Below are 24,375 nucleotides of genomic sequence, written 5' to 3'. Positions count from 1 at the left end.
GGCAGAGCAAAGGAGGTGGCTGCTCCAAGTTGAATGTCTTTAAGGGAGGGGAGGTAGGCTGGGGTGGGGCTAATGGGGAAACAAGCACAGGCAGTGCTAACCCCAAGGAAAATAGAGGGCATTGAGGTGGGCGCAGCATCTTCTCCACTTATCCTCTCCTGCTTGGTACTTGGGGCCTGGAGCTGCCCCCCTGCATTCTGTCCAGCCTTCAGGGACCTCCAGAAGCAGCTGACCCTGGTGGTCAAATGTGATCAAGAAGAGCAGCTCTCCTCCATGGACACCCCAACCCCACCATAGGCTGAGGCAGAAATGCTTTGACGCACACAGGTTCTCCATTCTCAGGGCCACCCTTGGCACCACAGTTGCCTTGTTAGGACCTGCTCAAAGTGAGACCACCCATGCAGGCCTCAGGGTGACCCACCCTGGGGTGCAGATGAGGACTGGTCTGAAGAAACCCCGAGCAGCTCTCTCTAGAACACGCTCCCACCTCCATGCAGGCAAAGGCTCACAGTCAGGCTTTCACCCTCCTAAATAGCCCAAATGCTACCCCAGGCCCATGGATCATCTTACAGTGAACAGTGACATCAGCTCAGATGGTCTGAATGCCACTCCTGCCAAGAGTCCGGGAGGACATCTGACCTCCCAGAGGCTTCTTCACAATTGTCCCTGGGTGACACATAGTCATTCAGTGAAGACCCAAGGGTTTAACAATCATTAGGAAATTGCTTCTCTTGACACCCTCCTATAAACATAGATCTAGACAGTCTTTCCTTGCCAAGGGATATCCAGTAAGCTTCTGCCCTTCAGTGACTTCCCTGTGCACTCAGAATAAAGCCCCAAATTGTACCATGGCCCTGCCCTTTCTCTCGAGCCCCATGCAGCTCTCCCATTCTCCACTTCAGCTACTCTGGCCTTTTGGTAGCTGGAACACACCATGCACCCCTCAACTTTATGTTCCCCTCTGGCAGTACTTCTCCCTAGGTGGCTTCTATTCTGTCTCAGCTCAGTCACTCATTCCTCTGGGAAGACTCCCATGCCTGTTTGTCTTTGCCAAATCTCCCTTTTCTATACTCCCAGCACCTCCCATATCCCACTTTGATAGCAGTTGTCATCTTTCTATTTTGGAATTCTATTTTGATTGGAATAATACTTTGGTGGATATCCATCTTCACTGCTGGACTGCAGGTTCCCTGAGGACAGGGAACACGTCTATCTTGCTCACCATGCCGTATGCAAGCTTGGCACATTGTATGTGTTTCCTTCCTTCCTTCCTTCCTTCTTTCCTTCCTTCCTTCCTTCCTTCCTTCCTTCCTTCCTTCCTTCCTTCCTTCCTTCCCCTTTCTTTCTTTCTTTCTTTTTTTTTTTTTTGAGACAGAGTCTCACTCTGTGCAGTGGCATGATCCTGGCTCACTACAACCTCTGCCTCCCAGGTTCAAGCGATTCTCCTGCCTCAGCCTCCTGAGTAGCTGGGATTATAGGCACAAGCCACAATGCTTGGCTAATTTTTGTATTTTTAGTAGAGACGGGGTTTTACCATGTTGGCCAGGCTGTTCTCGAACTCTTGACCTTGAGATCCATTTGCCTCAGCATCCCAAAGTCCTGGGATTACAGGCGTGAGCCACCACCCCCGACCTGTATGTGCTTTCTAATGGCTTGTTGAATACATGATGAAATGCTCCTGCCTACCTCCTCGTGGAGGAAGGGCGGGACAAAGCCACCTGCCCAGGCTAAGGGTGGGGGAAGTGTGCGACATGCACACTCACACCTTGAAGCACTGGAGACATGCACAGAAATAGCTGCAGGCCTATGACAGACCTCGGGTGTTCATCAATAATGATGATAGCCAGGTGTGATGACTCATGCTTGTAATCCCGGCACTTTGGGAGGGCTGAAAGGGGAGGATCACTTGAGCCCAGGATTTTGAGAACAGCCTGGGCAACATAGTGAGGCTCTGTCTCTATAAAGTAATAACAATAATAATAATGATAGAAATAGTTTGTTTCCCTCTCACTACAACAAAAGGAGCAGAATTGGTATAAATTGCTGTTAGCCACGCCCCTTCCTCCTTTCCCATCTTTAAGCATAGTTGCTAAATTATTACACCTAATGGTAATAAGAGCTAACACTCATTAAGCACTTACTGTGTGCTAGGCAATATTATAAGTGCCTCACATATACAAACTCCTTTAATCCTCACAATAATCCCATGAAGTAGTCATGATCATTATCTCCATTTTACAGATGAGGAAGCTGACATAAAGGAAGATTACTTAATTGTCTAAGGTCATACAGCAAATAACTGGCATTCCTGGAACCCAAATCCTGGATGTCTGGTTCCAAAGCCCACATCCTTTATTCTATTCTGCCTCTGCCAAACAAAACCCAAGCCAAAAATGTCTTCTTCAAAACGTCTTTAGAGAATGTGACCAACAACATGTCCCAATCTACTATTAGAAGTCAAACTGCAAATAGCCGCACAGACAGCATCTTTGCATAAAACTGCTCCTAGCATTGCTGCTGGCAATTTCCTCAGTGGTTCGGAACTACGAGAAAGTTGTCCCTCTTGGTCTTCTGGGCTTCTTGTTGCCTTCATTTCAGTGGATGATAGTTAAGTAATTTGTGAAGTTTCTTTCTTTGCTCTGGCTGCCAAGGAGCTCAGAGATAAAGTTTATTGTCTATTTTAGTATCTTCTGCTCTTCCGCTAATCTTAGTCACCTCCCCCTCTGGTTTTGCTGAATTTATTCTCCTTCCATCTTTTTTACCTTCGTTGCCAGATTTACTTGGACTTGTGTTTATGGTAAGATACCCCAAAACCTTTTGCAAATAATGTAGGGGTTCAAACACTGTCATTTTAAAAAGCAGACTCTGCTACTTTGTCAAGGAACAAATGTCTAGTCATCTCGGCCTCTACCCACAAGCTGCTGTTTCTTTCCCTCTCTTTAGCTACACTCACCAAATTACCACCTGCCTCCAAAACACGTAAGCCTTCTTTTTCAGGTTCTGAAGTGTAAGGTGGGCATGCTGACATCACAGCCACATTGTTTGTGGACTGTCTCCCCCACATGACCTCTAGGGTCCACTTCCCCTATGAGTGAGATAAGAGGACTGAATTCCATCAATGTTCTCGGATTTTTTAAACTTTGTCACCACAGATTCTTCCACAAGCACATCTCAGGCAGCCAAAAAGATTATGTTGAATTTTATGTTCTGTGGGTTTGTTAGATATGGTTTGTTAAAATAGTAGATATGGTGAGTATATTGGATATGCTTTCTCAATCCATGGTCTTTCTCCCAGCCCCATATTATCATACTCCTCCAGGTGCTATGGTCCTGTAGCATTTGATATTTTTAACGCCCCTTACATGTTGATTTCCCTTTCTTCTGGTAATACATACCAATTTTCCTTTGGGAACGGCCATTTATCCCTTTGATGCAGTCTTAGAAGAACTTTCAATGATGGGTTTTGTCTTTCCTAGCCAAAGGGTGAGCACACAAGCCACCAGCCCAAGCAGATGCTCTCTCCCTGGAAGGTGACTTTTGAGCACTGTGTCCCAGGGCCTAAGCATGGTTCTTAAAGATGATGCCTTAAGGATGCAGTCCATTAGTTCCTGCTACCCAGATCCCAGAAGCTACCCTGTTCCCTGTCCTTTTGGAGGTTAGTTATTCAGCTTTTCCTTTAGTTCTCCAAGTTGAATAGCCTCTCAATAAATTCCTGTTTTGCTTAAGATAGTCAAGTTGGATTCTGTTGCTTACAATCAAAGAACTCTAATTGATACAAAACTCCCCCTACTAAGAATAATTGACCTGGATTATATTTGAAGTCTCTTTTTACCTTTAACAATCTGTGATTCCAGTAACCTCACATAACATAAGTTACAGGATATCTAAGTCAAGATTTAGGAGAAGAAAAAGAAAAACCCCAAACCCACAGATAGAAGAGATTAAAAATTTTGTAGTAGATTGAATAATTGTCTAACAAATATTCACTTCTTCCCCCTCAGACTTGATGAGAGATATATGCTTCCCTAGCCTCTTTGTGTTGTGCTTTACCATGTGATTTACTTTAGCCAGTGGAATGTGAGTGTGAGAATGTGCCATTTTTGAGCCTAGGCCTTAAGAGTTCTGTGTTTCTGCTCACCACTAGGAGTTTGCAACCTCCCCCATGAGAAGAACATGTTTTGGAAAGAATGGGAGTCATATGGAAGTGACTTGAACCCAACTCTCAGCCTGGAGTCAGGCTCAGTCTAGAGAAGCTGAACCCTAGACAACCTGCAGATGCATGAGTAAGAAATAAAGACTTGTCATGAGGTTTTAAGATTTTTTTTGTTATGCAGCATTATTACAGCCATAGCTGACTGATACAGATTTGTTGTAACTTCACTTTACTTTAAGCCTAACAATTTTCAGATTGATCCAGTCTACGAAGGGGTTAGTAAAAGTCCTACCTGCCACTTTGACCTGGTTGGGAGCGCAGGATCTGCAGGGAAGAACCTGGAACTCTTCTGCCTGGTACATGGAGTAGTCAGTACTGGCAATGACCAAGGTATCTCCAGGCTTCCATGACTGTACATTATCCTCCAGGTTCAGAATGGTGCTGTTCACATTGGTGTCAATGGTGACTGTGAGTTTGGGCCTCACTGTAACCCAAAACAGGAAAGACTGAGATAGAGCCCTTTGCCCTTGGCAAACTTTTGGCTATCTCTTTTTTCCCTTCCCCTCCCTAAATAACTAAATGCCAGGTTTGCCTATCCAAAACCCAAATCACTAGCTTGCTCCATCCCACTCTTGGTAAAGGTTTTTGAAGTCAACAAAAACCCTACCAGAAAAGAGCCATTCATTAGCTCTGGGCAGGGGAATTTTCCACTAACTTCTTAGCTGGAGTTAAATGTGGCTGCCTCACCCCACCAACTTTGCTCAAGATGTAAAACAAATATAGCTCCTCTCAACTATTATTTTCAGTTGCCATAAACCTCTCCCCCTAAACTTTCATTCCCAATGACTGCCTTCTGGAGATGGCCAAGTGCCTCTGAGAACAACCCGACCATTTCCAATCTCTTCTAACAAGCACCTTAGGAACTGGGTTTAAAATAATAGCACCCAAAGAGGCAAAGAGCTGCACATCTCTGCAGGGGAGGACGGCTCTGTCCATCTGTACCTTTATTGTCTTGGACCAGGCCCTTCCCTTTCCTGAAAGGCTTATGGGCGGGGTGGGGTTCTGCTGTCTCCTGCCAACTCCAAGGATCCTCCCACTGCTCCTATGTCACAAAAGTGCTCTCCTTTGGGAGTACTATCTCACTGAGATGTCTGGAGGTTGCCTGCATAGCTGCCAGTTCAAGGAACCAACCCATAGTTGCATCTGTGTCCCCGACAAGGGGCTGCTTACCAGGCTTCCCACAGAGGAACCGTACACGGTAGCTCCGGCAGGCTCTGCCCCGGTCATAGCAAGCAAACCTATAATCCTGGCCTTTTTTGTAGACAACCTCGGTGCTGAGGTTAACTCCATCCATTGTAGTGGCCTGGGAATGACACAGAAATTACAGAGCAAAGTCTTTTTTTTTTTTTTATAAAGAAGGAAGGTGATGATTAATGTTCTAAACATATACTCAGAGGTCTAAAATTGTCCCTGCTGCAACACTATTTACAACTGCCTGAGATGATTATCCCAATGATTGCCCCCATCACTTTTGTTATGAGAAAGACAGCCTAAAGTCTTGGAATAGATAAATGCCTGGCTTGAGGTCCTACAGTACTCAATATTGAAACCAGTGATCTACTGCTTATGGCTGGGTGAACATTTTATGGAGCATCTACAATAAGTAACCACTCTTCTAGGCTCTGGGCTGGCCACTTTTTACAGTTTGCACCACCACTACCAGCACCATGAACAGTGGCCAACAGGCCAAACATGGTTCCACATCCCCTGGGGAGGAGTCTTTAAAAAATACTCATGCCCAGTCCCCATCCTTGGAGTCTCAGATTTGATTGTGTCTGAGGTGCAGCATGGAATCTGGACTTTTAAAAGTTGCCCAGGTGATTCTAATGGGCAAGAAAGTTTGAGCACCACTTGTGTAGTTATAAAGCTAGATGTTTACCTATATTATCTCATTTCACCTTCATAGCAAAACTATGAGGCTGCTGTTACTTTTACAGATAAGGAAACTCATCCTCAGAGAAGTTTAGTCACTTACCCTGGATCACAAAGTCAGTAGGTGGCAGAGCTAAAACTTGAACCCAGACTTATGTAACTACAATGCAACACTTCTAAGCCCCATCCACTCTTGCCCTAAGGCGGAAGCCACCTAATGTCTTTTGTTCAAATGTCTGCCTCCTCCCCCATCATGGGCTCTGGGAGGGCAAGGAGCTGGTTTCTGCCCCCTTGTCCCCAGCATTCAGCCCAGGGCCTGGCACAGAGTGAGGTCTCAGCGGATGAGGGCTGGCTGGTGAGCCGCCACAAGGCCAGGTGGAGAATTTAGGGAGCAGGCTCCCAGGAGGGCACGATCCCTGACAGCTGGGGCCCATCCCAGAGCCAGGGTGTGTCTGCATCCTGACCGTGACTATCATTCAAAGACATGCAATTTAGAGCAAGGGCTGTAGCTGCTGTCATCTTTGGCACAGAGACCAAAGGGACCAGACTGGGGAAGTATAGCTGATCAAAAAAAAAAAAAAAAAAAGAGGAGACTTTTTAGGAAACATTGTTTTAAACCCAGCAGATCCATTATCTTTGGCTTGGAAGAAGAGCCATGTGGATGTGAGTTCAGCCACAATTAAAACTCAGTCATTTTCTGCAAAAACACATTCACACCCACTAACTCAGGTGGTCTCCGCAGCAGCCAGAGAGACAGGGGTTGCAGACTTGCTTTTAGACGGAGGTCAACGCTGATGGGGTTCAGATGTAAGCTCAAGGTCAGTTAAGGTAAGCACAGCTCCTCCGGCCTCCTGACGTTTTCCCCTGAGGCTAGCATGTTCTTCAATGGGAGACCCCGTAAGATTGAGAACTGAGCCTGAAAACATCATCGAAGGGAGCTGGAGATTTTTTCCAGGTGCAACATCCAACAATAATTCCAGGAGAACATTTACTCAATTCTGCTGCTTTTTCTTTTTTTCCTTTTTCTAACCTGAAGAATGATCTCAGTTTTGGATAAGAAGAGTAAAAGGGAATCCATCGTCATTCAGAGAAACAGATCTTTAAGTAGACTTGAGTTTATTATTATTCCTGGTAATAATAATTAGTAACAAAATAATTATCAATATTATAACTAATAATAATTGTTTTATTTTATTTCATTTCATTTCATTTAATTTATTCATTTATTTATTTATTTATTTATTTATTTATTTATTTATTTATTTTGAGACGGAGCCTCACTCTGTTGCTCAGGCTGGAGTACAATGGCGCCATCTCAACTCACTGCAACCTCCACCTCTCGGGTTCAAGCGATTCTCCCACCTCAGCCTCCCGAGTGGCTGGCATTACAGGCATCCACCACCACACCCAGCTAATTTTTGCATTTTTAGTAGAGATAGGGTTTCATCAGGTTGGCCAGGCTGGTCTCAAACTCCTAACCTCAATTGATCCACGCACCTTGGCCTCCCGAAGTGCTTGGATTACAGGCGTGGGCCACTGTGTCCGGCCAATAAATTAATTTTAAATAATAAAAAATGTGTAGGCAACTTTTTGGTTTGCACACTTCGCTGCACTGAATCCACAAATCATGCCCATGAGGAAACAATTATTAGCCCTATTTTTACTGTGAGGAAACTGAGACACTAAGTAACATGACTGTGAGTGAGGTACCCAGGGCACAAAATTTAAGGCAGCACCCACTCTTGGGGTCATGCAAGTATTGAGTTGGCACTGGAAGGAGTGGGCTGCCTTAAATTTTGCACTGTGGGCACCTCACTTGCTGATATGCCAAACCTCACAAGTGGTAGAGCTGTGATCTCTCTGGCAGGCTTAGATCTCTCTGACTTCAAAATATGTTTTCGTTACCATCAGGCCGACCTCTAGCCACTGCACCAGCTGCTGTGGGGAACACACAGACTACCTGATGTCCCAGAGAAATCTGAGTCCAGTAGATCCCACTGGCCTCGAAGGGTGGCTGGGTTTTAAGAGAGAAGGTGGGAGGCAAGAGAATTTTCAGCCAAGGAGAACTGAACGAAGGGCAAGACATAGAAACAGTGTGTTTTGGTTATTATTATTTTTTTCAGAATCACAAAATATCAGATCTTGGAAAAGCTTTTCTTAAGGTCAACTGTGCAGTCTTGCTGCTTCCCCTTTCTTCCCAACCTGCCTCCTCCAATCTTGCCTAGGTTGCAAATGTCCTTGACACTCCCTGGCCCAGAGGATCTGGCTATGTCAGTGCATGGCAGGTATCCCGGGACCCACTGTGTGTGACACGGAGTTGGGCACTGGGGGCAGATACAAGCAGGAAGAGGAGCACATAAGAGCTCAGGGCCTGGGGAGGTGAGAGGCACCAGGTGACCAGAGAAAAACTGCATTTTTGCAATAGTGGCAAAAATGAGCATGTGGGAAGTTCTGTTTCATCTTAGTCTCTCCCTGGGTTAATTAACTAGGTCATTTAGCTTTTGGCTGATGCGTTTGTCACCTGCTAAAAAGGAGGAAATCCTGCTTCTCTCACCTCTTGTGACCATAAACAAGACTGGCTTTGTTTTTCTGGCCTTGGAAACATCCAGGAGCATATTCTGCATCACCATTTTTACCTTTGACGAGTATGAAGAGATGTTCTAGCTAAGTCTGGGGATGACCATTGATTAAAGATCGGTAGCAAGAATTAGGAGTAAGACCCATCTCTCCAGCCTGGCAACATCTTCTCGTCGGTAGAGATGGAGGTTTGAATTCACCCTTGGAGGCACATGACTCTTACCTTTTAGATGACCATCTCAATAGACCTTGGTTTTGCCAAGAAAAAGCCAAAGGTCTTATTATGGAATTGGGAGTTCTGAATGCTTTTATTGTGGGAAGACTTCCCTAAGCTTCTGAGTAAGGGGACCACACTGCTGTTGGATCTTCTATTCTCTGAACCTCAAATAATGGAGAACTCGAACTTGGGGAATGTATTGTCAAGGGAACTCTTTTTGTTGGAAGAAAACTAGGCCTTGCAATATGGCAACAGACTAATAGCTATAGAGTGTAGGGTTGGGTCCCTATGAAGGGTCTTGGCTTTCGGAGCTCTTAGCCTGGGTTTAATTGTGTTTTGGGACGTTCAAGGAAGGGCCTGTGTCTGTGCTGGGAGCAAAGTAAATGCAAGAGTGGAGAATGTCTAAGGAATGCTGTTTTCCTGGCACCGAGAGGTGGTCTTCCAATCAACAATGTCTGGAGCCAGACAACTGGCAGAGCAAACACCAGGAAAGATTTGTAAACCATGTAAGCATTCCTTGAGCATTTCCAGAAGTATTTGGAGAGGGGAGGTTGGTAAAGAGCTAGACTTCCTGTGGTCAAGTGAACTGGAGGGATAAGATTATGGCTATTTCAGAATTAAAGCTGGAACATTCAAGGTTACGAGAGAAAATTAAAATTAAATCTGGAAAGAATGTGCTGTGGGGGATCAGTGCTTTTTGATTCTGTTGGACCCAAGGAGAATCTGCAACTTGAAACTTAATCTGGGTAAATCCTTCTCAATAACATTGAAGCCATGTGAAGGGAAGAGCCTTAGCCAAATTATGAGAAAGTTTTCCTCAGCCTTTGCTAAGTGAAGAACAAAGGCTCCTCCCTTGGATAAGGGGTCCTTCCTACAATGCAAGACAGAGGGCAGAAGTTCTGACCAGGTTGGTGTGGTGGGGTGAAAGCACAGACAGATGGCCTGGGACTTGAGCTGACCTGGGACGTGAGCTTTGATATTCTAGGAAAAAGTGTACAAATGTGGTAGCTATTTTTATTGGCTGAAGGAGGATAAAATGGGCAGAAATGGGCTTTCTCAGATGCCTTTTTTTTTTTTTTTTGGAGTCAGAGTCTTGCTCTGTCACCCAGGCTGGAGTGCAGTGGTGTGATCTTAGCTCACTGCAACCTCCACCTCCTAGCTTTAAGCAATTCTCCTGCCTCAGACCCCTGAGTAGCTGGGACTACAGGCACCCGCCACCACACCAAGCTAATTTTTTTTTCGTATTTTTAGTCGAGAGGGGTTTCACCATACTGACCAGGCTGGTCTCTAACTCCTGACCTCAAGTGATCTGCCCACAGCCTCCCAAAGTGCTGGGATTACAGGCATGATCCACTGAACCCAGTACAAATGACTTCTAATTCTCTATCAAGCATTTAAGCAGCCTCAAATCTTGTCTTGGAATGAGACTGGGCATAAGGAAATAAATCTCATTTACCTTGCCTATTTCTCCTGTCTTTCCTGTTGTTCCCAAAGCCCAGTATCCCAATGGCTCAGCTGGTGAATGGTGAGGGCTGTGTATTTACTCAACACTTTCTTGATGGATGGGGCCAACTGAGAATATCAAGGTCCCTTTCAGATGGAATTAACTCCAATGAAGATTTTGAGCAAACACTGTCCATTCTATGAATGCTGGCTTTGATTTACCTCAGTCGAGAATAAGGCCGTGCGTGTGTTCTACATCTGGGCTGGCCTGGCCTGCACCCCAAATCCTAGCTGCATCCTGTGCACTCAAGGTCCCTAAGGAAATTGACTGGGAAGTGAGGCTGGGGAGGCCAAACCCATCCCTGTGGTGGGGGCACACTCAGCCATGGCTGAAGAAGCAAGTTAAAGAGAAGGAACTCAGAAGCTGAACCCAGGAGAGAATCTGAGCCCTGGTTTTTGGGCAGATAGTAAGCCTCTGCTTCAGTCTCTAAAGTGGGAACAGTACTCTTTAACTGACCTACCTCACAGGAGGGTCATGAGAATCACAGCACCCAAGTGGCAAGAATGTCTGTGATCTATAGAGTCCTCTTCAAAACAACACATTTCTACGTTCTGTTTTTGCTGTGAGTTTGGTACCTGTATATCAATGGGACGATTGCAGATTTTTCCTGGGTGAGCTTTCCAGAGGTCTGAAATTTTATCCCCACCTTTAGTCTGAGATACTTTATCATGATCAAACCACTCCGTCCACTCCACATCTAGGCAGAAAGCAAACAGCACAGTCAGACAGGAGGTTGCCTGTGAGGTCAAGTCACACTCAGTGTGTCTCCAAGCGTCCTCAGCACCATGGGAACTGAATATTATCTGTCTGTGGTTGCACCAGGCTGGGGCATGGATGGCTCTAATCAATCTGCCTACACTCCCACGTTTTAATTAAAAAATGAGTTTCTCTTAATGAGTTTCTTACTTTTATAAAAGCAGTTTATATTCTCTGTTATTGCAAAAGCAAATAAACCAAGAGAAAAGAAAGAAAATCCGTCTGTAAACCCATTATCCAAGGACTGCAACTAGGATTGCTGCTTTCTGTAGTCCTTGAGTATGGGCTATTTGAAGGGCAGGTTCTATTCCTATCTGCATTTCCTGTTCAGTGCCATTGCCTGCCACATCAAAGATATTCTGTGAACTAAGCTGAATGCCACAGACCCTAACTGAGGTGAAACTGAAATCTTAGCCAGAGGACAACATCCTTCTGGGCTATGGGCTAAAGTGGCTTGACTAATTAAAGACAATGTTTGTTGCACATTTTTAGTTGATTCTGCAAAAATTAAAGAGGTCCTACTGGTACAAGAGATAAATCCTAGTTCTGCAAAAGACAGTGATTTCTGGTCTTCTATCCCACTCTTAGGGGTCAACAAATTGTCTGAAACTCCTCACCTTGAACCCACTCGCTGGACAAAGAAACATTGAAATATTCTCCATGCTCGGTCTGGAACAATTTGAATACCCGGGCAGCAGCAGAGCCTCGATGTCCTGTCAGAGAAACCAGACCCTTTAGGAGCTGGACAGACCCCCAAATTTAAAAAGCTATGATTCCAAGGCAAGGAAATCCCCCTACACATATGGACATTGACTCAGTTCTTTAAAAATTGTTTTTTAAGTAGATAAAAGAAAATCAGGACATTCATTCACTTGGGAAGCAGATTATCATCCATTCTTTTGGAAGCAAAACTGAAGGTTTTGACAGTTTAGTTTCAGCCTCCCAACAAATTCAGATTGTAGAACTCTAGCATGTCTCACGGTCTGAATTCTTCCTTGGCGTTAGAACTGCAGCGCTTCCCGCAGCCTTTGCTAGACAAAGGAGGCTACCACTGTGTCCTGAAAACCCATCTAAAGTGTTGTTTTAGCTCTTTTTAATTTTTCCTTTTTATTTTTTATTTTTTTGAGGTGGGGTCTCTCTCTGTCACCCAGGCTGGAGTGCAGTGGTGCGACCTCCTCCCAAGTAGCTGGGACTGCAGGCTCCCGCCACTATGCCTGGCTAATTTTTTTTTTTTTTTTTCGTATTTTTAGTAGAGATAGGGTTTTACCATATTGGCTAGGGTGGTCTCGAACTCCTGATCTCAAGTGATCCACCCGCCTCGGCTTTCCCAAATGCTGGGATTACAAGCGTGAACCACCACACCGGCCTCGTTTTAGCTCTTAAAGTACCAACCCTGCTGGCTCTATCTCCGTTCTTATCTTTTCTATGCCAATTCTAGGTTTTAGATTAAGTCAATGAAGATTTCCATGAAAAGGTAAATATTATCGCAAGTGATGGGTCTTTGGCCAGCATTGGCCTTTGCCACTTCCATGTAAGGTGGCCAGTTAAGCGGCTACTCACTCATCTAGGCATTGGGAGCTGGACAATCATGCTCAGAGAAAAGTGAGCTGTTCAGAAATGCCCTGCACCTCTTGGTCAGAGAGACACTGGAGGGAATCAGGCCTCCAGCCAGCTATGTATTACCATGATATTCAATATGGTCTTCCACTGAAGAAGACGGATTTCCTTTCACAGTTAGAAAACTCCAAGGGTGTCTGAAAAAAAGAAACAAATAACAAAAAGTAAAGTTCTGCACGAGTCTGAACCTGCACAGGGTGTGGGGGGATGGAGCAGAGTTGAAGCAGCATCAGGTGGAAGAGGGTCCCTCCCTGCTGTTTGGGGGAAATTCATTCACTTGCTGGGCTTCTCTTCTCCAGAAGCAGCACCTTTCTTTGCAAGCACTCCTCAGGGCTTCCTCGCTCGCTGGCCTACCTGATGTTTGCTCCCTGTGAGTCTCTTCAGCTCCATTCTGGCAGAAGATGGGAGTATGAATCACAAATAAACAAACAAGCCAACAGACCTACCATACCTCCCGCCAAGCTCAATTATGTCCTGAAGCAAGTGCTTGGATACCTTCAGGAAAACATGTTCCAAGAGAGAAAGGTTATTTCTCTCATGCTCAGCTCCCCTAGAGTTGAGCTTGAGGAAAATACCAGAGGCTAATGTGACTGACTACCCTAGCCATCTGCCTTGGGCCGTGGAAAGGAGAGAAATCTCTCTTCTTCTTAATGGGGAGGGAAGAAAAAAATGGTTTAAGGTTTTCAAAAATTGTACATCCATCTTTCCTCCATGAAAGCATGTGCTGCTTTAGGGCAGGAAGGTTTTCTTACCCCATTTTGTTTTAGGCATTTTGCATAATGCCTAACGCAGTAATGGGGTTCAGGACATGCTACCCCCCAAAATGGCAACTTGGCATATTGAATATTTCAAGCTCAAGGAATTTGTGAAATGGCAGGAAGGAGTTTCTGACTTTCCCCTGAAGCAGGTCTTAGACCTTTATGTGGGAGGGCCTTCCTTATTCTGAGAAAAAGATCATCCTTATCCCCAAACACAGAAGGAAGCCAAGAGGAAACTGAAGGAACAGAGACCTTGCTAAGTTTCCCCTGTTTATTGTGCGTAACTCAAGCCCCTTGTCCTACCACATTTTCCCACAGCTCTCCACTTCATCAAACCTCGTGTACAGACACTCAGGTTTAACTGTTTCTTTGGGTCCTTGTTTCCTTATGAAGGCTCCCGTGTTGTGTAAAACTTACTACATTTGTGTGCTTTTCTCCTGTTAATCAGTGATTTGTTGCAGGTGCTCCAGCCAAGAACTTAGAAGAGTAGAAGGAAAGAGGTTTTCCTTTCCTACAGTAGCCCTCTCTTACTATAAGCCATCAATCGATTTTGGTGCTGAATAGCTCTCATTGTTCTTGTTTTGATCTCTTGTCTTGGAAAATGAGTCACTATTGAATGGTGTTTAACTGAGGTTGGGGATTTGACTGTCCACTTTCCTGCTTAAATCCTTCAGTAGTTCCCCATTGCCCTTTGGATAAAATCCAAGCTCCTTGGCACAGAATCGAAGGTCCTCTGCTCCCGCCCTCCTCCAGCCTCACCTCTCATCCCTTGCCCCTCTCTCATATACTACCACTGCCTGACCATCCCCACGTTCTTTGGGAGAGGCATACTTTTGCCCCTGGGCCTCCGAAGCTGCTGATCTCTCTACGGGAACTTTCTTGGTCTCATCCTCATGTGTTCATCTGCACTAAACTCCACTTGCCCGCTCTGTTGCTCTCTCATGCCCCGTCACCAATTTCCATTCATACCTTCCCCCGAGAGCTCAGGACACCTGGTCTAACTGAGTACCTCCCACCAGTATGTGTTCAATAATCATTTCCTGAATGTGTGAACAAATGAAGGGTCCAAGTTTCAGTTCTCCTACTGATTTTCGATGCTTTAAGTTTATCACTCAAAGAATGTCTCTATACAAATGAGGTGTGGACATGTAATTCCTGCCTACATATCTCCTCTGCCCATGTGAACCGCCCTAGCAAAAGATGGCGAGTGCCCATCTTTCCAGTGGCTCTTGTTTATAAGGAGAAAATAGTTGTTAACATTTATGGAGTGTTTATTCTGTGCCAGACATAATGAAAAATATTTTGCTCATATTATCACATTTAATTGTCCCATAGTCCTTTGAGATAGCTGCTGGTATATCCTATTTTACAGACTCAGGACCAGGCAAAGAGAATGAGTCACTTGCCTGCAGTCACACCTCCTAGGAGGTGCAACCCAGACTCAAACTCAGGCCACTGGATGCCAGATCTTGGGCCCTTAGCCACTTTCGTCTTCTGCTGAGGCCCTAAGTAGTCAGCTTCCTGGTGTTTCTAACTCTCACTCTAAATTAATAAACTGGCCTTTTGGTTTATAAAACAACAGAATGGAAGTGCACTTAGTGTTTGATAACAAAGGAGACTTGCAATGCCAAGGTATCACTGTCATCTTTGGCTGCTTAAGTTTCCTGCTTGAGTTTCCCATCCAGAAGAAGTAGTCTCTGGGCTGTTGGAGAATGCACTCTGGAACCTGGAGCACTCCTCCCTTGCCCAGGGAATTTCTGCCCAGCCAGCCAAATTGCTTTGCTCCAAGCCCAGAAAAATCTCTGGCTTCCCTCTGATCTTACTCCCAGATGCGGGAAGCTGAAGTGGGGAGCATCATAATCTCTAAACAGCCGTGGGACAGATAACCTCAACTTTCCACTGAGCTGAGATTTGATTCAACATGATGAAAAGGCATACTTACCATGGACACAGGGAGGGGAACAACACACACTGGGGCCTGGCAGGGGCGGGGGCAGAGGGAGGGAGAGGATCAGGACAAATAGCTAATGGATGCTGGGCTTAATACCCCAGTGATGGGTTGATAGGTGCAGAAAACCATCACGGCACACGTTTACCTATGTAACAAACCTGCACATCCTGCACATGCATCCCAGAACTTTAAATTAAATTAATTTTTTTTTAAAAGATGTGTTTACTATGGGGCAAGTAGCATCCTCTTGGTGCCAATGTGTGTGTATGCCAATGTCAGGCATGATGCTGCACTCCAAGGCAAACAAAACACACACTAGAACATGTCAAAGGGCTGCTTCTCCTTGGGCATTTGCCTCAGCAGAAGCATTTCACATAATCTTTGAAAAACTATCTGCCAATCCCCAAGCCATGACATGATCCCTTTGCCAAAGAAAGGGAAAATGAATATTAGTTGTGCATTGGAGGCATGGCTCTTACACACAGTAGATACTCACTTAGTATTTTGTAAGTGGCTGGGTGAATGAATGAGTTCATATAAACACAGAGCTTTTGTGTTTTTTGAGTGAACTATGCTTGTAAGGAAAAACAAGCTTTCTTTAAGAACAATTCCCAAATATGCCAAATGCAGATGTCAAATGCAAATGCCTGTATCTACCAGGTCATTTAGGATGGTACGGCTATGGGGAGGGGAGATGGGAAAGGTAAATTCTCAGTGGGATAGGATGGCTTCAATGTTCCAGAGCCCAGTGGAAGCCGAAGTGAAGGGCAGTACCTAAATCCAAGGTGCAGGAAGTGTTTGCTTCCCAATTTGGTCATTGCCTTCCTGGCCATGTCATCCAGATTTCGAGAACCTTCATCATTCACTGCAACAGAAAGGATCCTGCCATCGGGCACCGCGTTCAAATACTGGACCAGACGTTCACTCTCTTTCTTGGATCTATAGGTGTCAAACCTAAAAAGGGCAGAGAGAAGAGATCTGAATAGTCTTGACAGACGCCAAAACAGAGAACTCTAAGCACATGTCTGTGCTGCAACAACTAACATGCTATCCGATGATCCCAGGGCTACAATTCTTAAAGAAGGAAGCCTTTTCTTAAAAGAGCAAGCATGTTTCATTATTTTGCATACCATACAGGGATAGCCAAGAAGAAGGGTTATGACTTGACCGTAATGTTCATTCGCTAAGTAAAATGCCAAAGAAATGATTGCAGCAGTGAAGACTTCAAGCTCCAGGATGTTGAGTGGGTCACATACTTGAGGTCTAGGCCTTTTGATGTTCCCTTTTCATCCTGGAGGCAAAGGATCATGCCTCTTGCAAGAGCCTGACTTTAGGAGATAGTTCAGATAGCTAGGGCATTAGGAATTTATATCTCTGATCCAGACTAAAACACCAGTCCTAGAATTCTTGGAAATGACATGGAGACTATCCCAAATCCCTTCTCCCACCCCTAGAGCAGCTTGCAGAGAGTTACTTGCAGAGATCCAACTTAAAGTTTATTTATTGACCTGTTAATGATTCTTATGATAATGTATCTTAGAATCATTAAAATGTAATCTGATTCACACAGTAGCAGTCATATAACATTTGAGTATTGTAAATGTTGTTGCATTGTTATTTTCTCCTGTTTACTTTTTAAAAATTATTTTTACTTTATTAATTTAATAAATTTTTAATAAAGTAAATTAATTTAATAATTTAATAAAGTAAAAATTATTTTACTTTATTGTGGTAAGAGCACTTACGTTGAGATCCACCCTCTTAAAATTTTAAGTGTACCGTACAGTATTGTACAATGTTAGACAGCAGATCTCTTATAAGAGCAAGAACTAATAATCTCCAAATTGACTGATAACCTACCCTCATGCACATAAAATATCCATGAAATACAAATCACACACAAAAATCTATACTCCTGGTGAGAATAATTTACAAAGCAAAGACACAATTTTGTAATGATTCAAACTCTTCCCCATGTAAGGATAAAGATTTTATGCAATTACAGTGGAAATTCCTAAAGAATATGTCTTGGAACTTAAGGAAAAATAGTTCTAAAATGAATCTGGAAAAGTAATCTAAGGAGGTTTTTGGAAAAGAAAAACAATGTTGGTACCAGTGGTAGCTGGATAGCTGCTCCTGGGTCCTCACACTTGTTTCTAACTGTGGCACAATCTGGTCCAGTCCCACCTAAGCTCTCACCCTCCGCTGACCTTCCCCAGGAAGCTCCTGCTACAAGCCTAGTGCTTCTTAGTGACCACCTAACCCACCCACTCCTGTCTTCATCATTCCTTCCCACCTTTTCTCTACCTGATCAAACACCTACTACCTTTCAAGAGCTGACCTAAGTTCCTGCTTCTCTGAGTGACCTTCTCAGATGACTTATGCTTGCATTTACTTGTGTGTGTGTGTGCGCGCGCGTGTGTGCTTATTAATATCTTTACTCATACACATTCATCTATCAGATTATTGAGATCACCAACACATACTTTAGGCAAAAGATATTCGGAACAAACAGACATTCTGTCCTTGCCATCTCCACAGCATCTGTCCAGATCACTTCTCACTAACAGATCAGTAAATAAACTTTAAGTTGGATCTCTGCAAGTAACAGTGTTGTACTTAAGAAACAGCACCAAAAAGATCAGCACACAATTGAAGAGGCCATCCTCTCTAGTATGAAGGCAGGGGCTCCCTGACATACTTTCTGTCAATCAAGGCGTCAGCTGTTTCCTGTGGGCTCAACCTTGCTCAGTCTCAGGGCAAGGCAAATGGCTGTCACTAGGCAGTCCATGGAGGCAATACAGGCACACCTGGGTTTGAATCCCATCTCCAACACTTTCCATCCTTGTGACTGAGTAAATTTAGCCCATGAGCCTCAGTGCTTTCATGTGTATAAGGTGGATAATAACAGAACCTGCCTCACAGAATTTTGATGAAGATTGAAGCATATTTGACGGGTAAAGTGATGAACAGTGTTTTGTGGGGAGAAAGTCCAGTGACCATTAAAGGTACTAATGTTTACCAGCAATGTTGGGTGTCTGTGAGTACCAGCAGGCACTTGAGCTCCTGCCCACCCTGTCCCTGACCACAGCTGGCTCCTGCTGCCGTCATGGTGACACCCACAGCTTGGGCCCTGTTCTTGAGGAATGCCTGTCTCCCTCCCCCAGCAGCCCCAGGATAGCTCTGTCTCTGCTTGTCTACCACACCTCTGTCCTTCCCTCTGAAGGGCCAGGATGAGAGCCCCTGGGATTGCAGGGCAGGTCCAGCCTTGGCAGAATCTGCCAGCTTACACCTGCCCATGCTGCCTTCCAAACATCTCACAGGCACATCCACTAACCGTCATTCCTTTTGGGTCTCACCACTGCCATGTCTTGCCTAGACAACAGCAGAAGCTTCCTAACCCCCTGCACCGTGTTTGCTTTTGCCTCCACAATTAAAACCATTCTCTACATAGCAGCCAGAAAGTTCTTTTAAATCAGCTCACGCTCTTCTTAATACCTTTCAGTGACTTTGCATCCCACTTAGAAGAAAACCCACCTCCTTACCATGGCCTCCGAGGTCCTGTCCCATCCCCATCTGTAACTCCCAAGTGACTGCGTGCTGCTCTTGCGCCACTCGCAGTGCTCCCGCCACTCTAATGGCCTTTCCTTCATTTGAGAATGTCATGCCCTTTCACACCTCTGGTCTTCTGCACTTGTTCTCTCTCTTGAACACTCTTTCCCTGACATAGCCTCACCCTTCATTTCTCAGCTCACATGTTGTGTCCTTACACTGCCTTTCCCTGACCACCCTATCCAAAGTGGTCTTCCCTAGTTACACTCTAGCATCTCTGTCTCTTTTCCCACTTACTACCAATTATCACAATCTGAAACTACATTATGTATACGTATGTGTGTATGCTTGCTCCTCTTCAATACAGCATCATTGGGCCAACGCCTGGGGAAGGACAGAACTCCTTGAAGGCAGGGATTTCCGTCTGTTTCATTCATGCTGTTCTCCCAGCACCTAGAGCAGCACCTGGCCAGGAAGCACACTAAATAAGCGTACTTTCAATGAATGAGTATACGTTTAAGTGAAGGCAAACCTTACCGGTCAGAATGGATGACTGTGCCTGATTTGGGGTCGATGATGTGAACAATAACTCCACGGTGGCCCCAGCTCCTTTCAAAAAAATAGCCTCCTTCTGCCATGCCACCTGGGTGAAGGGTCTTGTTCAGAAATGTCCAGGAGAGCTTTTTCTGTCCATGCAACTCAAGAGTGCCTCCTCTACCGACCCCAATGTACTTCAGACCATAGTAAGGATCTGGCTGAATACCTTCATCAGCCCTGCAAGAGAAAACAGCTTCCCAAAGTTGGCTGACACATCTCTTTTACTGGATACTGAACCCAGAGGGAACCTAGGAGTCACAGCTCAGCTCCCTGACTCCCCACCATAGCCACCATAGAGCCAGTTACACTTTTATCGCCTAAGGTCAGTAAAAATAACACTAGTGGCAGGGCATGGTGGGTCATGCCTGTAATCCCAGCACGTTGAGAGGCCGAGGCAGGCAGATCACTTGAGGTCAGGAGTTCAAGACCAGCCTGGCCAACATGGTGAAACTCCATCTTTTCTAAAAATATAAGAATCAGCCAGGTGTGGTGGAACATGCCTGTAGTTCCAGCTATTTGGGAGGCTGAGGCACCAGAATTGCTTGAACCAGGAAGCAGAGGTTGTGGTGAGTTGAGATCATGCCACTGCCCTCCAGCCTGGGCCACAGAGCAAGACTCCATCTCAAAGCAACAACAACAATAACAAAAAAACATTAGCAACCCAATCTTCCTAAGCCAGACCAAAATAAAGCCCTCAGGGCCAAGCAGAAGTGCCAATTATTAGTTCACAGGTTGGCACGTCTTCCATTCAGTTCTAAGTGTTTTGTATTGTGGTCCATATCACATGCGGAATCACCTGGACATTAACTGCATACCCTTGTGCATTCCTGGCTCTCACTTCTTAGCACTCTCAATTGTTTAAAGAGGGAACACAGCCAAGGGACAAGTACCACTTGGAATTTTCCTGTATCTTGTCCATCGTAGCCTATTATATAAACACTTGCAGAGCCTCCCTGAACATGATATGATTGGAAGGTAGCTGAAAGGCTGGCAGACCCGTCTCTAAAACAAGTATAGCATCCAGACCACTATAAATAACATGCCTCATGGACTTCAGCTCTCCCAAATCACCATGTCTGTCTTGTTCATGATCCCCATCTGACAGGACAGAATGATTCCTATCTTACAGGCAAGTCTTGCCCTCTTGCCTCTCTCTCTGTCTTGGAAAGCCTCCCTCTTGTCAGATCCACGGGAGGCATTTGATCTGTAGGAGTGGTCTACGCACCTTCCATACAAAATGATGGTGAAATTGCCCTGGAAAGGGCAGAGGGCACTCCCAGCATGCAGCTCTCCTCCGTTGTCAATCAGGATGTGCCGGGTTCTCAAAACAATGGGCTCATTGTGGTCTTTAATGACTAGCTTGCCTGAAGAGGTAGCATTGGGGGAGGTTTTAATAACACAATGTTAAGGGTAAGGTTATATCAGAGCCAAGGGCAGACTCCCTAAGCACCCCCCATCTCACCGGGACAGGCAAAAAGGCACATCTTCCAAACATTTCTCTGCTTGGTGTACTTACAAGTACAGTCATCCCTCAGTATCTGAAGGGAATTGGTTCCAGCACCTCCCACAGATACCAAACTCCATGAATGCTCCAGTCCCTGGTTCAAATGGCATAGTATTTGCATATTTGCATCTAACCTATGCATATCCTCCCATATACTTGAAATCATCTCTAGATTGCTTATAATACCTCATTCAGTGTAAATACTGTATAAATCATTATTAAACTGTATTTTTAGGAAATAATGACAAGAAAAAAGTCTGTACATGTTCGGTACAGGTGCAAATTTTCTGGAATATTTTCAATCTGGGATTGGTTGAATTCATGAGCAGAACCCACAGATACAGAGGGCTGGCTGTAATTCCTTTTCTATGCTCTCTGCTTTACAATGTGTAAATATAATGTCTGTCTGCTCAAATGCCATCACTGCATGTACTGCATTCAATGACCAGGCCTCTAAAGGTAAGATAAGCAGAATTACTCAAAACACCAATAAGGCGTTTCCTCTATAAATGCTCCTTTCACTAAGATTGGACCTCCGACAAGCCATTCCTAACAGCTCAGAACTGATGGTTATCTCAAACAACCAAATGCCAACATGAACCCAAAGCATGTGATGTTTATTCTGTCCATCTGAGCTCATGGCAACCTGCATCCTATCTGCCAAGTTGTGGGGCAGTGGAGGGAAGAGGGAGCAGCAGAGAGAGATAGGCTTACCTCCCTCTGAGATGTGGATGGAATAGACTGTGGCAGAAGAGGTGAGCAGCAGTGTCTTGCCCTGGCCGATATGCACATGGTAGTCTTGGTCATGGCCAGGGTTCCAGGGTTGCAACTCAGGGCTCTGGTCAGGGCACCCAGCAGCCACTGCCAAGGACAGAGAGATGTCACTGCTCCCATCCACCAACCTCACCAAGCAAGAATGCTACAGGCCAAAAGGGGGACTCCCATGCATCTTTAAGGCCCCTGCCTCTTCTCTGTTAGAGCTAAAAGAAAGACCTTAGAGAGCTGAGAAACCTCCTGACATAGGAGGCTGGAACCTTGGGGACCAGTCATATATTTTGCATGAATTCATCGCATATCTGTGAATAAGTCACTTCCCTTTTCTGGGTTCAGTTTCCCCATTTACAAAATAAAGGGTAGATAGATGGCTTCTCAGGACATTCCAAGCTCTGAAGTTATGCGATGATTTACCCAGACTACTCAGATTCCAAGATATTCTGTCTTCTGGAAAGCAACATTTGAATAAAGCTCTTTCCCTTTCTGCATGAGAATTAGACCTTTGGTTAATTTTCTAGCTCTGTTCCCCTGGAAACCTGAGAAAGACAATATTATATAAATTGTTACCTAGCAACATTGTTTATAACAAAGTGACCCCTGATTGGCGAATGTCATCTAAACTGGGAGAAACTATAGTTTATATTTATATGTGGTGGAGATGTCATACTGTAGGCTTCCCTGAGTGCAGTGACTCTTATAATGGGACATTTTGCAAGAACCCTGAAAGTTACATCTATGGAGTTGCTACTGGCTCCAGTGGGGCATGAGGCTTCTAAGACACAGTGGTTTCCACACTTGTCCAATTACACTCTTATTTCCTTTCACCTGAGCTGTCACCTGGAGAACCAAAGACAACAGCTTCTGGATGGCTGTCTGGAAGGCTGCCAGGACCACTCCCATGGAAGAGAGGAGCCTGATGCTGCTCTGATGGCATCTGTGTTTCCCATTCTATATTTTCCAAAGGAGTCTGATGACCAGTGTGACATATGGTCACCTAATGAGTCTGATATGTTTAGTTGAGTCTAAAAAGACCTGGGGTGGGTATTGCAGAGGCACTTCTCCCTGACCTCTGTAGAAGCACAGGAAGAAGTCTCTATGTTCACATGGCTAACAAGGCTTGAGTGAGGAGGACTGGTGCTGTCACAGAGACTGGAACAATCTCCATCAATAGCATGGAAAATTCAGAGGCAAACAGGTGGGAAGAGACAATGGACAAAACAAGATGAGAATGAACTGGCTCCGAGAACAAGCCCCGGTGCCCTTTTTTTTCTGTGACAAGAAGGGTGTGAAGTATGAAACAGTAGCTTTCAAAATAACCCGGGGTGGTGGTGAGGAGGCGGGAAGCTGACGTGCAGGTAAGCTCATGGCAGGGCAAGGTTTCAGATGAGAAACTCTGGGGCAGGTACTGGAAGGAATGGAAGCAAGCTCACAGGTCAGGCCCTGAAGAAGGGAGTCTAGGAGAAGCTGTGTCTCTCAAGCAAAGAGGGTGCCACAAACCCTGGGAGGAACTCTGGCTTCAGTGCATGATATGGTGGCTGTGTCCCCACCCAAATCTCAACCTGAATTGTAGTTCTCACAATTCCCATGTGTTTTGAGAGGGACCCAGTGGGATATAATTGAATCATGGAGGCGGTTTTCTCCATACTGTTCTCATGGTAGTGAATACATCTCAGGAAATCTGATGGTTTTATCGGGGGAATCACCTTTTGCTTCATTCTCATTTCCTCTTGTCTGCTGCCATGTAAGATGTACCTTTCGCCTTCTACCATGATTGTGAGGCTTCCCCACTCATGTGGAACTGTGAGTCCATTAAACCTCTTTCTCTTTATAAATTACCCAGCCTCGGGTATGTCTTTATCAGCAACATGAAAACAGAGTAATACAATGCAATTACTGGCATGTCAGTTCTAAATGCTCCTTGATTTTTATTCAGCTATCTCCAGAGTAAGAGTGTCTGTCCCATACTTATATATGTCAAGGAAAACTCGAAGGAAGTTCCCCCTTCATCTGCACTCAGCAGCACCAGATACAGACCCCACACCCGCACTGAGTTGTCCCTTTTGCCCATCCAAAGGCAGCTACTGGCCCTTCTATTCTCTCCAAAGCGGAGTGTAGGCACTCAGTGTCCACTGGCTAGATCTCATCCTCATCCCCACTTCCAGCCCCATAACAACCCTCCTCTAGGCTCCCTCTGCCTTGCTGTTAGCCCTAGCACAGGCTTTGGATCTCTTTCATTAAGAAAAGAATTTCATATTTTTTAGAGTTTCGCCAAAGTAGCTCTTCCAGCTATTGTAAATATCAAGGGGCTCAAGCAGTGGCAACAAAAGGAAAAAATATGGGAAGACATGGGTTTGCTCATCAGTGGACTTTCCATTTTAATATAAGAGCAGAGTTGCCAGTGGTGGGATGGGCTCTCTGCGGTGACACTGAGCAGCCAAGGATGGTCTTGAGGGCTGGGCTGCAAAACCCACTGCTGGTTTTAT

At 45.0% G+C, this 24,375-nt stretch overlaps 1 protein-coding gene across 1 annotated transcript in view; it reads right to left on the bottom strand.

The window, feature by feature from the left end:
• Positions 1-24,375, bottom strand: part of CEMIP (cell migration inducing hyaluronidase 1) — a 175,511-nt gene that overhangs the window by 54,782 nt on the left and 96,354 nt on the right. Inside the window, exons 3-11 of the mRNA XM_023193397.1 lie at positions 21,833-21,979; positions 20,840-20,978; positions 19,555-19,791; positions 16,240-16,419; positions 12,823-12,893; positions 11,757-11,852; positions 10,959-11,080; positions 5,384-5,516; positions 4,446-4,637 (exon numbers count right to left, since the gene is read on the bottom strand). Of these exons, the coding sequence (XP_023049165.1) occupies positions 4,446-4,637; positions 5,384-5,516; positions 10,959-11,080; positions 11,757-11,852; positions 12,823-12,893; positions 16,240-16,419; positions 19,555-19,791; positions 20,840-20,978; positions 21,833-21,979 (1,317 nt within the window). The remainder of the gene's footprint in view (positions 1-4,445; positions 4,638-5,383; positions 5,517-10,958; positions 11,081-11,756; positions 11,853-12,822; positions 12,894-16,239; positions 16,420-19,554; positions 19,792-20,839; positions 20,979-21,832; positions 21,980-24,375) is intronic.

This window comes from Piliocolobus tephrosceles, chromosome 6, assembly GCF_002776525.5.
Source record: "Piliocolobus tephrosceles isolate RC106 chromosome 6, ASM277652v3, whole genome shotgun sequence".
Classification (NCBI taxonomy): Eukaryota; Metazoa; Chordata; class Mammalia; order Primates; family Cercopithecidae; genus Piliocolobus; species Piliocolobus tephrosceles.
The sequence above is the reverse complement of the archived record's forward strand: the minus strand, read 5'-3'. Positions and strand labels throughout refer to the sequence as shown.